A 14,410-nucleotide genomic window follows, 5' to 3' on the forward strand; every position below is an offset into this window, starting at 1 on the left:
TGCGAATTTACGAACGCTTGTCTGCCAAATCGCTGTCTAAAATTATTTACCCCCCTCCTGTGAAAGAAACTGGATGCATGCTACACCTAGTGGCAATGCTAAGTTGACAAACGCTGCGATTCGCTTGATGGCGATGTGATAGTGAATGATGGAGACAACCAAGTGGGGCCGGTCATTTTGTATTCGCTGCTGTCCGATTTTCCACGCGTGCTATTGTTATAGACCATATGTTCACCTTGTCTTAATTGAATGGGCTTGGTCAATGGCAAGGATAGCCGCAGCTAGCTAGGGTATTTACATATGCCAAGTGGGTTGGGTTGGCAGGTATCCATAATTATGGTGGATCCTGTTGGATGGGACAAAGAAAACCCCTGCATGTTTTCTAGTCATTCCGATACATACAAGGACTGCTGAGGGCAAACGGAAATTTCCTGAACGTTGTGCTTCGCCAACCTCAGCAAGGCCGCCCAATCCAGCGCTCACCATCCATATGTTCACTGCCCCGGTTAATTCCCTACTTTCACCTTCCTTTCTGCGTTTGGGCTTATAAAGACACGGTTCTCCCCTGGTTGGCCTCAAACGATATCGGTCTCTGAAACATCATCATCGCCATCACCGAGATTTCAATCTCCTTTCTCTCTTCTTTGACCACTACTTCGCTGCCTATCATGACAACTTGGACTCCCTCTTCCGGCTATGATCCGCGCTCGGAGCTACTTCCCAACATCTTTGACTACTATGCCCAGGTCAAGCCAGATGCCATCTATGCAGAATACCCGGTGAACTCTATGACCTATGAGGAAGGCTACAGGCCAATCACCTACAAAGCTTTGGCCAACGCTATCAATGGTGTCGCTGGCGGGCTGACAAAGACCCTGGGCCCTGGAACAGGAGAAACTTTGGCCTACCTTGGACCGAGTGACTTGCGATACCCGGCATTGGTTTTGGGCGCAGTCAAGGCTGGATACTGTGTAGGATGGCCCGTTTACGTAGTGCGGTTTCCGGGGAACCTGCTGACATGGGTGTATTAACAGATGTTTCTTACGTCGCCGCGCAACAGTGCAGTGGCCCATCAGTCGCTATTCACTAAACTCGGGTGCGCGACACTCCTGACCCCTTCACCACGGCCGCCATTCATCGCGGGAATTGTCGACGCCCACTCAGTGAAGGTTGCTGATGTTCCTAGTATGGCGGAACTACTCGCCACTGAGTATCCGGTCTTTCCTTATCACAAAACATATTCTGCAGCAGCACATGATCGATTGGTTATTCTTCACACATCCGGGTCAACGGGAATTCCTAAGCCCATCATCTGGACCCATGACAGTGCCGCCAAGCATATGCATATGCAAAGACTCGATATACCCGCTGGCTGCGAAGGCCAGGACAGCTGGGGGTTCGGCAAGCGCATGTATCTCTCTTTGCCTCCTTTTCATGTAAGATTTTCACAAATATAGTGCACTGCATCTGCTAACTGCGACTGTAGGCCGCTGGTCTAGGGCATATTCTTTTCATTACCATGCCTGTTGATATCACCCTGATAATGCCTACTGCTGCCGGTCTTCCCAGCGCGACCGGGATGGTAGCGGCGAGGAAGCAGACCCCGTTTGACTGGGCAATTGTTGTCCCATCAATCGTACTGGAATTGTCCCAATCGGCTGATCTGCTGGAGTACTGCGGCAACCATCTGGAGTACATGATGTATTGTGGCGGGGATCTGCCCCAGCCTGTCGGGGACATAGTAGCCCGCAAGCTGAGAATTGTGAACGGCTATGGCGCTTCCGAGCTGGGAATCTTGAATGTGATCCACGCAACGGGTAGATGGGATCCCCTCAAAGACTGGCGGTATCTTCACTTCCATCCACAGCTGGGCGTTGAATTTCGGCATGTGTCCGGGGACGAGTATGAGGCGGTGTTGGTGCGCACTCCAGAGCGCGAGGGTCACCAATTTCCCTTTTCAATCTTCCCCGACCATCAGGAATATCATACCAACGACCTGATGCTGCGCCACCCGGATCCCGCCAAGTCAGACCTCTGGCGGCCGTCTGCAAGGTTGGATGATGTGATTGTTTTCCTCAATGGCGAAAAGACAAATCCCGTCTCAATGGAGGGGCACATACTCGCCTCTAATCCTGAGGTGACAGGGGCTCTGGTTGCGGGAGCACAACGCTTTCAAGCCGCTCTCATCGTTGAATTGGGCCGCTCAGAAGTAGGACTGAGCACGAGCGACCGGGCCGCTGCCATTGAAAAACTCTGGCCCAGCATACAGCAGGCAAACAAGGAGTGTCCAGCCCATGCCCGTATCGCCAAGAGCCACATTCTTTTCACCACTCCGGAGAAGCCCATGCTGCGTGCCGGAAAGGGCACCGTACAACGCGCAAGTACTTTGGCGATGTACGCAGCAGAGCTCGATGCCCTCTACGCGGACGCCGAGAAGCTGGCCCAGCATGACGCTGGCGAAACACCAGGTCCCGGGGCTGTGGACGATGTCGTCAAGGTTGCTGCGTTCATCCGCGCGTCTCTCCTGGCCATTACGGGTTGGAGTGCGGAGAGGCTGTCCGACACAGAAAGTTGGTTCACTCTAGGAATGGACTCGTTGCAGGCAATAACGATGACGCGTGTGCTCAAGCAAGGTCTCAATCTACCAACTCTGACGCCTAGCTTAATATATTTGCACCCCTCGATAACGGAGTTTACCCAAGCAGTTCAACAGCTGGACGAGCAGGGCAAACAGTCTACAGAAGTTCAACAACAAGGTCTCCTTCAGGAGCGGGGCAAATTACTGGAGCTATTCACCAGTCAAATCGAACAGCCCAGCCTTGCCGCCATTCACACTGCCAACACCACAAGCCCCGCAAAGCACACTGTGATCCTCACCGGCTCCACTGGCCAGCTAGGAACTTATATCCTGGATGCACTCCTGAGAGACCCCTCTGTGGCGCACGTCCACTGCCTGAACCGAGGGGACCATGCTCGTGAGAGACAACACAACCGCATCAGGGAGTATGGCCTCACCCCACTGGCTGATAACGAAGGGCGTTTAAGCTTTCGGACCGCGGACCTAAGCCAGGACGGCGATTTGGGTCTAGAGCCCGATGTCTACACCCAGCTGCAGCAAACCGCCACGCTAATCATCCACAACGCCTGGACCGTGAACTTCAACCTCCCCCTAGAAACCTTCAAACCCCACATACAGGGCGTGGTGAACCTGATCAACTTTGCGACCCGCAGCCCACAATCTCCGCATCTATTCTTCCTCTCATCCATCAGCTCGGTCATGGGCCATCGTAATAGCGAGTCTGGCCTGCTACCCGAGACCGTCCTTACAACCACCACTCCCGCCCCGAATGGCTACGCTAACAGTAAATACATTGCCGAACATCTGCTTAACTACGCTACAAAGCAGCAGGAAGAGCAACAAAATGATTCCAAGCGAGCACGAGATGCCCCATCCTTCTCCTTCGCTCGAGTAGGCCAAGTCGCAGGCGCTGTGCGATCTCCCGGCCTCTGGAACCGTGCGGAGTGGTTCCCGAGGCTTGTTCAGAGCTCACGACACCTCCAGGCTCTCCCCGATACCCTGGGTCTGATGGACCGGATAGACTGGGTACCTGTTGATCTTCTAGCCGAAGTACTAGTTGAGCTAGCTCTTGGTGCTGCCGATAATCATGGCTGCCCTTCTGCTACCGGTTCGCCCTGGGCGGTCCAAGTCTACCATCCCGTCAACCTCCACTCCCAATCCTGGGATTTGATACGGCCCATCGTCGCCGACGCCCTTCTCGCGCAGGGCAAGGACAACACCGGGAAGACGATTGAAACCATCCCATTGTGCGAGTGGGTGCAGCGTGTCCGGCGTGATATCGAGGCAGCCAGTGTTAGCTTCTCGGCTGATACTAAGAATGGCAAAGGGTTGGGTGGAAAGGAGTTGCAGGCACTGTTGGAGCAGAACCCGGCTGCCAAACTGTTAGATTTCTTTGAGGGTTTGAAAACAGAACACACTCAACCAATTAGCTTTGAGTCGGTGCACACTGCGAAGATGAGTAGGAAGTTACGCGAGGTGGAGGGCGTACGGGCTGAGTGGCTGAGAAAGTGGATTAGGGAATGGTTGGCGTAGGTTAATTCTTTGGATCGAGAGGACTTCTATTTCTGTTTGAGAGAGCTGCTGCGTTTGGTGATTTCGTAGAACAGGATCCTTTCCCTTCGAGCTTGCGCCCCATTTCGGCTCAAGTCAAATAGCTGCTCTCATTGGTTGTTGATAAACTGGTTTTATAAGTGATATCGCAGGCCGTACCACATGGCAAAGACCGATTGTTTCCTGTCACATTTGATTATTAGGCTCCTATAAGTACACCCACCATTTGCCAAAGGGTTTTGTGGAAGGTAACGGGAATGAACGAATTGAGTAACATAAGTCACCTCTCCCTTGGGGCCAAGTTCTCGCCGATGGAAAGATCGACAGTGGGTAGACCAGGCCCAATGTGGAGTTGCATAGCAAGTCGCCAAATCGATACTCGTTCCTAGAACTTGTCTTTAGCCTCACTTATACTGTGTTTCGGTCCTGCTACAAAGCCTTCCTTTCCCAGTAGTTGTTCCCACGCGACGATCTAGGTAGCAAACATGAACATTATTTTGAGAGGGGCGTTCGGTCGCTGATGATACTAGACATAGTCCTAGCTCGGCAATGTGACAGGTCTGCAAACCACTGACCTGGAATTGTTGAGCGTGGCTTTCCTGCAAGGGGGCTAACTGATGGATGGCATTTGCCGACAGCTGACAGGTGATGCAGAATTTGCCATTTTGAGCGAGGGTACCTTCAATCACGACACCCTACTTGGCTCGATCGGCGGGTGGCTGTACTAATTGCCATGGCTGCCAATAATACACTGCAGCAGAGGTTCTGCAACCATCATTGATGACATCAATCAGCACCCTTGCGATCGAGATGTAGATTCACGTACCACTGACACTCCTGACACTCGTAAAATGACATCTCTTTTAGCTTGGGGTTGCCCACTGTCTTGAAGGCAGATCATACTCCCCTGCTACACTAGACAGTCGTCCTGTCATAGCTGACTTACACTCACGATGGCGGCATCTGAGACTGGTGATCTTGGATATGACCATGACAACCTGCGGCATGTCGTGATTACTGCGACTTGCTTTGCGTTGATCCTTTCTACGGTGTCAGTTGCACTGCGTCTGTACTGTCGCAAGATCACGGGCACCAAGGTCTTCTTCGATGACTACCTTATAATCGTGGCATTGGTAGGTCCTGGCCTTCGAAAACCCCCAAACTTCGTCCAGGTAATGCTGACAGTGGATGCTGGTGGTAGGTCTTCGAATACGCAGTGTCACTGGCTGGAGTTGTCTGTGCGTAACTCCCAGATGGAATGACAACTACACTAGAACCCCTCTGAGTTAATGTATGGCAGTGCTGTATAACGGACTGGGCACTCACATCATCTACGTTCCTCCTTCGGATTTAGTAGTGTATTTGAAGGTTGGTGATATTACTCCGCTTGCACCCCTGTGCTACTGAGCTGACGATCTACCCAGACTCTAGCCAGCGGCAGCTTCCTCTACACACTATGCATCGCATTCACGAAGCTCTCTATCCTCGCACTATACAAGCGAATCTTTTCCATCCGACCGATGATCCTAGCGGCTAACTCCGTGGGGGCAATTGTAATATTGTGGTGCTTTGGGGTATGTCTGATTGGGGGCGTCGTATGTATTCCACTGGAGAAGCTCTGGAATCCGACAATTCCCGGCGGATGCATCGACCTGGCCAAATTTTACTATGGGCTCCAGATTCCTAACATCGTGACTGACGCCGTCATTCTGGCTCTACCGATGAAACACGTATGGAACCTTCAGGTGCCACGTGCGCAAAAGATTATGTTGACAGGCATCTTCTGCCTTGGTGCTTTGTGAGAATTCTCACTCGCGGCTATTCGGATTACTGTTGCTGACATGGATATGCCATCATTAGAACGCTTGCCTTTGATATTGTACGCCTGGTGACACTAATTGAGCTTTCAAAGGCCGGCAGCGATATTACCTGTAAGACTTAATAAGTCCAACTGAGTTGTATGTACTCGACTGACAGGAGATGCGCCATGACAGATGACCAAGTACCAGCCAGTGTATGGACCTGCATTGAACCCGCTGTGGGTATAACAGCCTCTTGCCTGTCGAATATGCGACCACTGTTCCTTTCCTTGACACGGTTGCGTGACAAGATGCCTCGTCTGTTATCCCGACCGTCACAGACTGAAGCGGTGGAGGTAGAGGACTCAAAAATCGTATTCACTCAAACTGTGCGAGTCAACAGTAGTCACGCCGACGAGTCGGACACGGCGTGTCGCAAGGGCCCTTTTGCTGGAACGCCATCGCCTCTATCAATAGGGACTAATGTATCGACAGATTGATAAACTGCTGCTTGACAGACGGAGTGATTCAATCGCTGATAGAATTGTGATTATTCCGCATCAGAGACCAGGAGGAGGGGAAGATGCTGTTTGACGCCCTTATACGCCTCAATTAATTGATTCTGCATCTCGTATGAATTAGAAAATATTTATAATCTTCAGTCACTTTAGCCAGATGGCCAGTCATCTGCTCCTCTTAGCAGGCGTTAGTACACTAAGGAATAAGAGCACAGCTTGTGGGGAACAGCTTATCTTGCATTCCAAGCCGACCCACTGGCGGCGATAACAGACCAACCGCGGCGAAAGAAGTGCCGGTCAGCAGGATGGCCCTTGCGGGGGTTGTCTATCGCAGCTTATCGCGTGCGGAGAAGCATCGGAGCAGCTGTTAGCGTATATGTCCGGATTGTAGCCCGTCTCTGGTGCTTTGACACATTCACCTCTTCATTTCTCATCGTAGGGTTCAGTCAAGGACACCTAAACATTCATGGCGGAAGGCCGTCGATCTGCCCGCGCGTAAGTTATCGACACGATCCACACCAATGTCGTTGTTCCAGATAACCAGCTCACTAAAAGCACTGCAGATGCGACGAATGTCGCCGCTTGAAGGAAAAATGCGAAGGAGGAATCCCCTGTCGACGATGCGCCCATTTCCGACGTCCCTGTGAATCCAAAGCCCTCGCGTCGCGCGCCCGAGATTTTCGCGCTTACGTCCCCAGGCGAGTTCATCTGCTATCTGGGCACAACGGCACGCTAATTATTCCTGCAGAACACGGCCAGCCAAGTCGGAGGTACAGGAGTTGCTGGACCGATGCAGGTACATGGAACAGATCTTGAAGCACACGATCGAGGGTATCGAGCTCGACACGAAGAGCCTTGCCCGCCTGGCCAACTCCTTCACTACCGGCAAAGGTTCGGATCATGCAGAAGTCACTAGCCCGACTGGACTCGCTTTGGAGGAAGAGGATTGTACTATCGACCCGGTGGGTGACACCACTACACGTGCGTCTTGCTCTGGCAGTAACCGGCTTGGATAATAGCTAAGACATCATAGACTTCTCTGGGGAATTCTCCTACTGGAATTTTTCCATGCGCATCAAGCAGCGCATCCAAAGTCGCATGCGGACCAAGAGCCCCGACCGTGTTTCAGGATACTGGCGAGCCCAACATCTCAAGACCAACGAACACTTATCAGCAGCGCTGGCATGCTTTCCCCCTCGTCCGATTACTGGCTTCCTTGTCAAGACCTTTCTCAAATATGCCGCCACACATTGGTTTCTGGTAGATGAAGACTGGCTGTTGGACCGCATCCACCGACTATACACGGACCCCGCGAGTCTCGGAGACACGGCTGCCGCTGTCGCCAGCATTCTGCTCTCTGTGCTCGCGATCGGAACTCAGTACGCTCATCTGGAGTCCCCTAGTGACCGAGATCCCAAGAATCAGACGTCCTTCTCCGAGGAAGATATCGGGGTGCGATTCTATGAACAGTCTATCAGACTATTACCGGAAATAATCGAGCTGTCCTGCTTGGAGAGCGTACAGGCATGTCTACTACTCGGATTCTATGCTCTTCCAGTGGATGCCTCTGGGCTTGGTTACATTTACGTTAACCTGGCGGTGCGTCTGGCTATGCAAAACGGCATGCATCGGAAATGCCGCCGGGATGCGTTTAGCCCGGTGATGATGGAGACGCGGAACCGTGTCTGGTGGACCGCGTATTCCTTGGAGAGGTCTGTGATGTCCACTGCTGCTGCTAAACTACGCTAATATATCGTAGGTTAATCTCGATCTTCCACGGACGACCCTTGTCCGTGCATCGCGGGGATGTGGATGCAGACCTCCCCCAGGCTCGCGCAGACATGGGCCAGACACAGTCCGCCTGGAGCCCGCAGTGTGCGGTGATTTCAATTCAAATGCTAGACTGGCTGGAGGAGTTTCTCCATGACATGTGCGACACCCAACCACCTGTGTGATAGTTCTCTTACTGATCGGTTTACAGATCGCGTCTGAGACACGCCCAACCAGCAGGGCTGCCAGTCGTCATAGGCCAGCTAATAGCCCGCAAAGAGTCCTGGAATCGCTGGTGGGCAGGCATCTCTGACACACTCGTCAATCCGGTCCGGGCAGGACACCAACCGAATCGCGCCGTCATGCACCTGTGTTTGGAATCATGTCTGCTGCGCATGTTCATCGGTCGCCCATTCCTTCTCCGCAAGGAGTCTGCTACTCATCCGAATGCAAACCCCCAAGCGTGTTCTGAGGAATCGTACTTCCAGCCTTCCGACCGAGACAGTCTCATCGGGGATTGCATCCAAGCCGCTCAGGAGGCACTCGAGATCTGTCGCCAGCTCCGCGATCACGGACCAGGACTGGCACGAGCGTCCTACCTGGAGTACAGCGCATGTAGGGCTGCTCTACTGGTACTCATCGCATTCTCCGTGCAGAATCTGTCAGATGCCTTGCGTCAGCCCATGCGCGAGGGGCTCGCCTTGCTCCGGGAGATGTCCGCAGCGGGTGATTCTGCACGATCAGAAGTATCCCTACTTGAAGCGTTGGAGAGATCGCTGGCGCGTCTGCACACAGTGGCCCAGCGACCAGAGCCAGCTGCAGAATCGACAGGACTGGTGTCCGACTACGAGGCCTTTCGAAACTGGGGAACAACGTGCAAAAAACCTGCATCCGAAGCGGCCCCACCGCACCCTGACACAGTCGAGCCGTGGACGGTTCCGCTGGATGGAATGGAGCAGCTGCCCCCGTTCGATCCAACCCTGGATCTCTCCATCTTCGGCGGCGCCAATCTATCGCCGTCCGCAACCTGGCCCACCCGCACGGAGACCCAAGTGCTGGAAGAGTTCCTGGCCGGGTCGAGTTTAGATCCGATCTGGACGCATGTTGATCTCCCATAGCCTACTCTACACTACACTACACTACAATAATCATGTAACATACTGATTCCATACCATCAATTCATTATTTCGACGCAGCAATAATCTTCTCCGCCATCTCAGGTAACGACTCCGACACCACATCCAACGGCGCATCAAACACCTTGAAAGCCCCCTCCTTCTCATAAACCGTACAATAAGCACCGCGGAACCCAACCTTCGTAGCAGCAGTGACATCCCATAAATGCGCGGCAGCAAACCACTTCTCCCCACCCTCATTACCCAACCTCTCCCACGCGGGCCGATACGCCGCCAACGCCGGTTTCGCCACGCCCGCCGTATCGCAGGTCAGGAAATTCTCCAAGGGCATGTCCACGCCCGCCCGCTCAAAGTATCCGCGCACCCGCTGCGTATCGCCCGTCGTCAAACACCAGACCGTGAACCCAGCGTCGCGGAGCTTGGCGAAGCATTCGCGTGCGCCGGGACGGAGCTCGAGAGCGGCGTATCCGGCTACACAGGCGTCGCGTTGTTCGGGGGTGGCGAAGCTGTGCGGGTCGGAGATGCCGATTATGGCGAGGGTTTGGTAGAAGAGTTCGGTGATGACGATTTTGTAGGGCTTGTAGCTTTCAGAAATGGAAAGGAAGGTGAATTGGAGTTCAGCGTAGGTCATCCATGTGAATCCCAGGGTTTGGGCGGTGATGTTGTGCGCCTTGAGTTGGGGGCCGAGCGTGCGCTCGATGGTGGCGTAGAAGGCATCGAAGGACACGCAGGTGCCGACGACGTCGAAGACGACGTGGTTGGGCATGTTGTTTGTGTTGTGTGAGTGAGAAGTAAGTAATTGAGGATGGAGGGGAGGGAGAAAGGGTTTGTGTGGTATCGCGGTTATTGAGGGGTAGACGCGTTATCGCGGGGAACTGCGTGGCATCAAATAGTGCTAGTAGTTGGGATGTGGTGGGTGTCCGCCGATACCGGGCGAGGGGCACCAACTTTGCCCATTTCAGTAGGCCGGGCCGGTCGCATTTGCAGATACAGGACAGCTGACATGCGCTAGACGTGGACTAGAGTAGGTCTAAGCGCAGTTTAATTCAGGGGAAATTGGCGATATGCGACCAGGCGCTGATACTTGATAACGTGTTGATAAGGCGTGTTGATAGCCGGCGTAGTTATCGTGCTGACACCACATTTTGATAGCCAACTTGAATTGAGAATACACCGAACTACCTGTTGTATGTCGGAACTACTTTTAATTGCTTAATTTAGCCTGACTAGTATTCAAATTCAATGGGGCTCTACTATGTAGTATGATGCTCAATGGCTGTTTGCTAGAACGCAATCTGGGATCCAGTACCTTGTATACAGGCTTGGCGGAAGTCTCCTAGCAGTGAAAATATATTTGTTGAAAATAAGCAGTAATAGAGAACGACTGTTGGCTAATACACAATGCTATTGAACATTATAGAAACACCTATATATACATTACCCCCATAGAATATTCAACCGCTGTAGCCCCCGTTTAGGTTTTGGCTCCGGCTCCGGGTTCCTCTGGTAATGCTCGATGAACGGCCGCACTGGCACATCCTCCAGCGGAATAATCTTCGATTTCATCCACCACTTGTACCCAAAGTACAGCACAAAAATAATGGGGACATTCAAGTATGAAGAGATGAAAGTCTCGGTATCCCATTCCCCGTGAATAAACGTCTCGTACCCGCCCGTTAGAAACAGCAGGCAAAACAGCACCAGCGTGATCCATGTACTCCATGGCTGGAACGGCGCCGCCCACGGCAATTCCTTGTGACGATCGATCCCTTGCTTCTTGCATGCGTAGTAGAACCTAAGGTACACAATACAAATGATGCCCCAGTTGACTAATGTCGCGATGGACACAATGTCCTGCAGCCAAGTGAAGACCGTGCTGGCTGAGCTGGACAACGTCATGTATCCCAGCGCCATGAATACTCCCAATAGTGTCACCGCCACATACGGAATGCCGAACCGGTTCATGCGCATGAAGAATTTCGGTGCATGACCCTCTGCTGCCATGGCGTAGATCACGCGCGATCCTCCCAGCATGTTCGAGTTTCCAGATGACCAAGCCGACGTCAGCACCACCGCGTTGATTATCGAAGGCACCACTTTAATGCCCGCATTGCGCGCCGCAATGACAAAGGGAGATTCGGAGGCTGTGCCTGAGGAGCCGAGCAGGTTGGGATCGTCGGAGGGAACCACCAGTCCGATCATGAAGATGGTCAACACGTAGAAGAGTATGATTCGGACGAAGATGCGACGGGCGGCCATGGGAATGGATCGACGTGGGTTTCGCGTTTCAGATGCTGCAACTGTGATGTTTTCGATACCAGAGTAGGAGTAGAGCGCACTGTTCAGGGCTGTCCAGAATCCGAGGAACCGTCCCAAGGAGCCGCCGATGCCCAGATATTGTACGAACGGACCCGGGTCGCGCCAGTAGCGGAAGCCGATACTGACATGGTTTGGACCACCGCCACATGTTATAACGAGGGCCATGATATTGATGCCGATCACAAGCATAATCTTGAGGATGGAGAAACCGAACTCAAGCTCACCATACACACGCACAAACACCAGGGCCGTGATCAACATCAATAGCCCAAAAACAGTAATCCAAACGGCATTGTTGATGGTCGTCCAGAATTCAATTACCACAGCAGCGGCGACAATTTCCGACGGAATCGAAACGAGGTAGGAATATATTTGATTCCATCCGTTGGCGAAGGCTAGGGCGGGGTCGACGAAGATCTCTGCGTAGCGAATCACGCCGCCGGCCAACGGCACCAAGGCACCCATCTCTCCCACCGCAAACACCACACTGGACACTAACAGCCCCATGATGCTGTACGCCAGGAACCCTCCCAACGGTCCTGCATGAGCGATGGCGCGACCTGAACTCAGAAACAGCCCTGTGCCAATTGTCCCGGCCAGGGCGATCATCTGAATATGTCGTTGGTGCAGGCCCTGCTGGAAGACTTGGGCCTCGTCGAGGTGGCCGGGTACGGCCTCAAGGTCCCCATTCTCTTCATCGGTCTGGTAGGGGGTCTTTTTCTCTGAACTGAAGGAACCGTCCATGATGCGGCCGGGATGTGTATGAAACAACCTACCCTGGGCCAGAATTATGAATGCGATTCGGAAATTGGCATTGGGCGACCTTGTATATGTCTGATGCCCAACTCCCCGCATTGCAAATCGCCATCATCTCGTTGGTCCAGCGCAGGGATGATCCATCGTGAAGCCCTGCTCCTCACCGTGTCGCTGTGCCTCCAGTGCATCCCTCCCTACCGGCCCCAACTGCCCAAAGGGGACAGTCCCGGCGCGACCGATAAGATTGGCGCTAGTCCGCGATAGGAAAGTCCGGTCCGGTGTGGAATCAGATACGATGCGATAGCATCAGATAAGACTCCCTTATCGTCCGCCCAGAAAACACGGTCGCGTTCCAGTTTTTCAATTCTTAACCGCTTCTCTCATCGTTTTTGTGATTGAACACACCTTCATCATGGCTGCAGCTGGCTGTTTCCCCGTTCCTAACCCTGGCGAATGTTTCTGGCAGAATGAGCCGCATCAATTGCATGATCACCGCTCAACTGAGCAGCTCCCCGATCACGCGGACATCGTGATCATCGGCGCCGGCTACGCCGGAGCTAGCACTGCATACCATCTGCTGCGTGACCACGGCGAGAAGATCAAGTCCATTACGATCTTAGAGGCTCGCGGAGCCTGCTCCGGTGCGACAGGTCGCAATGGCGGACATCTCCGTCCGGACTTCTACGGCCACATTCCAACATACGTCGACCGCGCAGGTGTTCGCGCTGGCGCAGAAATTGCTGAATTCGAGATTGCCAATCTGCATGCGTTGAAGAAGGTCGTTGAGGATGAGAAAATTGACTGCGACTTTACGCTTGCGCGATCTATTGATGTCTGGTGCAACGAGGAGGCGGCGCAGAAGGCAAAGGGCACATATGAGCTCATGAAGTCCCTGGATCTGGAGTATATGAATGATGTGGTGTTTTACACAGGAAAGAATGTGGAGGGAGTGAGTACCAATCAGTTTCAGAATGAGATAGCGCATGCTGACCAAACAGATCTGTGGTGTGAAAGGTGCCAAAGCCTGCGCCTCCTTCACGGCGGGCACCATGTGGCCGTACAAATTCATCCTACACATTCTCCAATCTGTCCTCGCTACGGGCAAGGTCAATCTGCAAACATTTACCCCTGCTACCTCCATAACCGCCAGCCCAGAGGGCGGCTATACCATTGAAACGTCCCGCGGAAACATGCACGCAGGAACGGTTGTGCACGCCAGTAATGCTTACGTGGCCGGTCTGCTTCCCGAGTACGAGAAGAATATTGTGCCCTGCAAGGGTATCTGTTGTCGCATTACTGTGCCAGAGGGGAAGACCGCACCTCTGTTGAACAACTCCTACATCAACCGCACCGAAGACAACACCCTCTCCTACTTGATCCCTCGTCCGGATGGTAGCATCGTTGTCGGTGGTGCAGCCGCCAAGTTCCGCTCATACAAGGAGCAATGGTACAACAATGTCGACGATACCGTTCTCATTGACTCAGCCAAGGACTACTACAACGATTACATGCAACGGACGTACCGTGGATGGGAAGATAGCGGGGCGAAGGTCGATCAAATCTGGACAGGTGTCATGGGATACTCGTATGATTCGAACCCGCACATTGGAGCTGTGCCCGGAAAGGACGATCAGTTTATCCTGGCGGGATTGAATGGTCACGGCATGCCGGTGATTTGGCGATCGGCACAGGAGCTTGCGCGCATGGTGGTGGAGAAGATCCCCTTTGAAGAGACGGCTATGCCTCGACTCTTCAAGACGACCCAGTTCCGGATCGACCGCGCCCTGAACGGACAGGAGAGCGACGGAGATATTCTGGGCACTGGCAACTTTCCTTCCACGAAGCCATGAGCAATTATGATATGTTTTTTGACTGTATATATTCGCGTACATAGATTATTCACCCAACCTTGTATCATACGGCAACTGGGAAATTTATCAAGTTTATAGTTTATTTGTAAGACGAATGTGAGATGCTAGATCA

The 14,410-nt window shown here is 53.0% G+C and overlaps 6 protein-coding genes across 6 annotated transcripts; 4 read left to right on the forward strand and 2 right to left on the reverse strand.

The window, feature by feature from the left end:
- Positions 1-668: 668 nt before the first annotated feature.
- Positions 669-4,111, forward strand: AtWU_11462 (acetyl-CoA synthetase-like protein; the record flags this gene model as incomplete). The annotated part of the gene is made up of 3 exons (XM_035506562.1): positions 669-971; positions 1,035-1,436; positions 1,487-4,111. The coding sequence occupies 3 exons, from the start codon at positions 669-671 to the stop codon at positions 4,109-4,111; spliced, it is 3,330 nt and encodes a 1,109-aa protein (XP_035362455.1).
- A 971-nt stretch (positions 4,112-5,082) lies between these two features.
- AtWU_11463 (uncharacterized protein) lies at positions 5,083-5,931 on the forward strand (the record flags this gene model as incomplete). Its single annotated transcript, XM_035506563.1, has 4 exons — positions 5,083-5,262; positions 5,331-5,367; positions 5,430-5,497; positions 5,554-5,931. The coding sequence occupies 4 exons, from the start codon at positions 5,083-5,085 to the stop codon at positions 5,929-5,931; spliced, it is 663 nt and encodes a 220-aa protein (XP_035362456.1).
- Positions 5,932-6,912: 981 nt separating this feature from the next.
- AtWU_11464 (Zn(II)2Cys6 transcription factor) lies at positions 6,913-9,334 on the forward strand (the record flags this gene model as incomplete). The annotated part of the gene is made up of 6 exons (XM_035506564.1): positions 6,913-6,941; positions 7,010-7,144; positions 7,195-7,427; positions 7,480-8,158; positions 8,206-8,376; positions 8,428-9,334. The coding sequence occupies 6 exons, from the start codon at positions 6,913-6,915 to the stop codon at positions 9,332-9,334; spliced, it is 2,154 nt and encodes a 717-aa protein (XP_035362457.1).
- A 64-nt stretch (positions 9,335-9,398) lies between these two features.
- AtWU_11465 (putative 2-haloalkanoic acid dehalogenase) lies at positions 9,399-10,118 on the reverse strand (the record flags this gene model as incomplete). Its single annotated transcript, XM_035506565.1, has 1 exon — positions 9,399-10,118. The coding sequence occupies one exon, from the start codon at positions 10,116-10,118 to the stop codon at positions 9,399-9,401; it is 720 nt and encodes a 239-aa protein (XP_035362458.1).
- Positions 10,119-10,789: 671 nt separating this feature from the next.
- AtWU_11466 (aromatic amino acid and leucine permease) lies at positions 10,790-12,415 on the reverse strand (the record flags this gene model as incomplete). The annotated part of the gene is made up of 1 exon (XM_035506566.1): positions 10,790-12,415. One exon carries the CDS (start codon positions 12,413-12,415, stop codon positions 10,790-10,792), a length of 1,626 nt encoding a protein of 541 aa, XP_035362459.1.
- Positions 12,416-12,839: 424 nt separating this feature from the next.
- On the forward strand, positions 12,840-14,277 carry AtWU_11467 (NAD(P)/FAD-dependent oxidoreductase; the record flags this gene model as incomplete). Its single annotated transcript, XM_035506567.1, has 2 exons — positions 12,840-13,376; positions 13,426-14,277. The coding sequence occupies 2 exons, from the start codon at positions 12,840-12,842 to the stop codon at positions 14,275-14,277; spliced, it is 1,389 nt and encodes a 462-aa protein (XP_035362460.1).
- Between the last annotated feature and the right edge of the window lie 133 nt (positions 14,278-14,410).

This window comes from Aspergillus tubingensis, assembly GCF_013340325.1.
Source record: "Aspergillus tubingensis WU-2223L DNA, scaffold_15, whole genome shotgun sequence".
Lineage (NCBI taxonomy): Eukaryota > Fungi > Ascomycota > Eurotiomycetes > Eurotiales > Aspergillaceae > Aspergillus > Aspergillus tubingensis.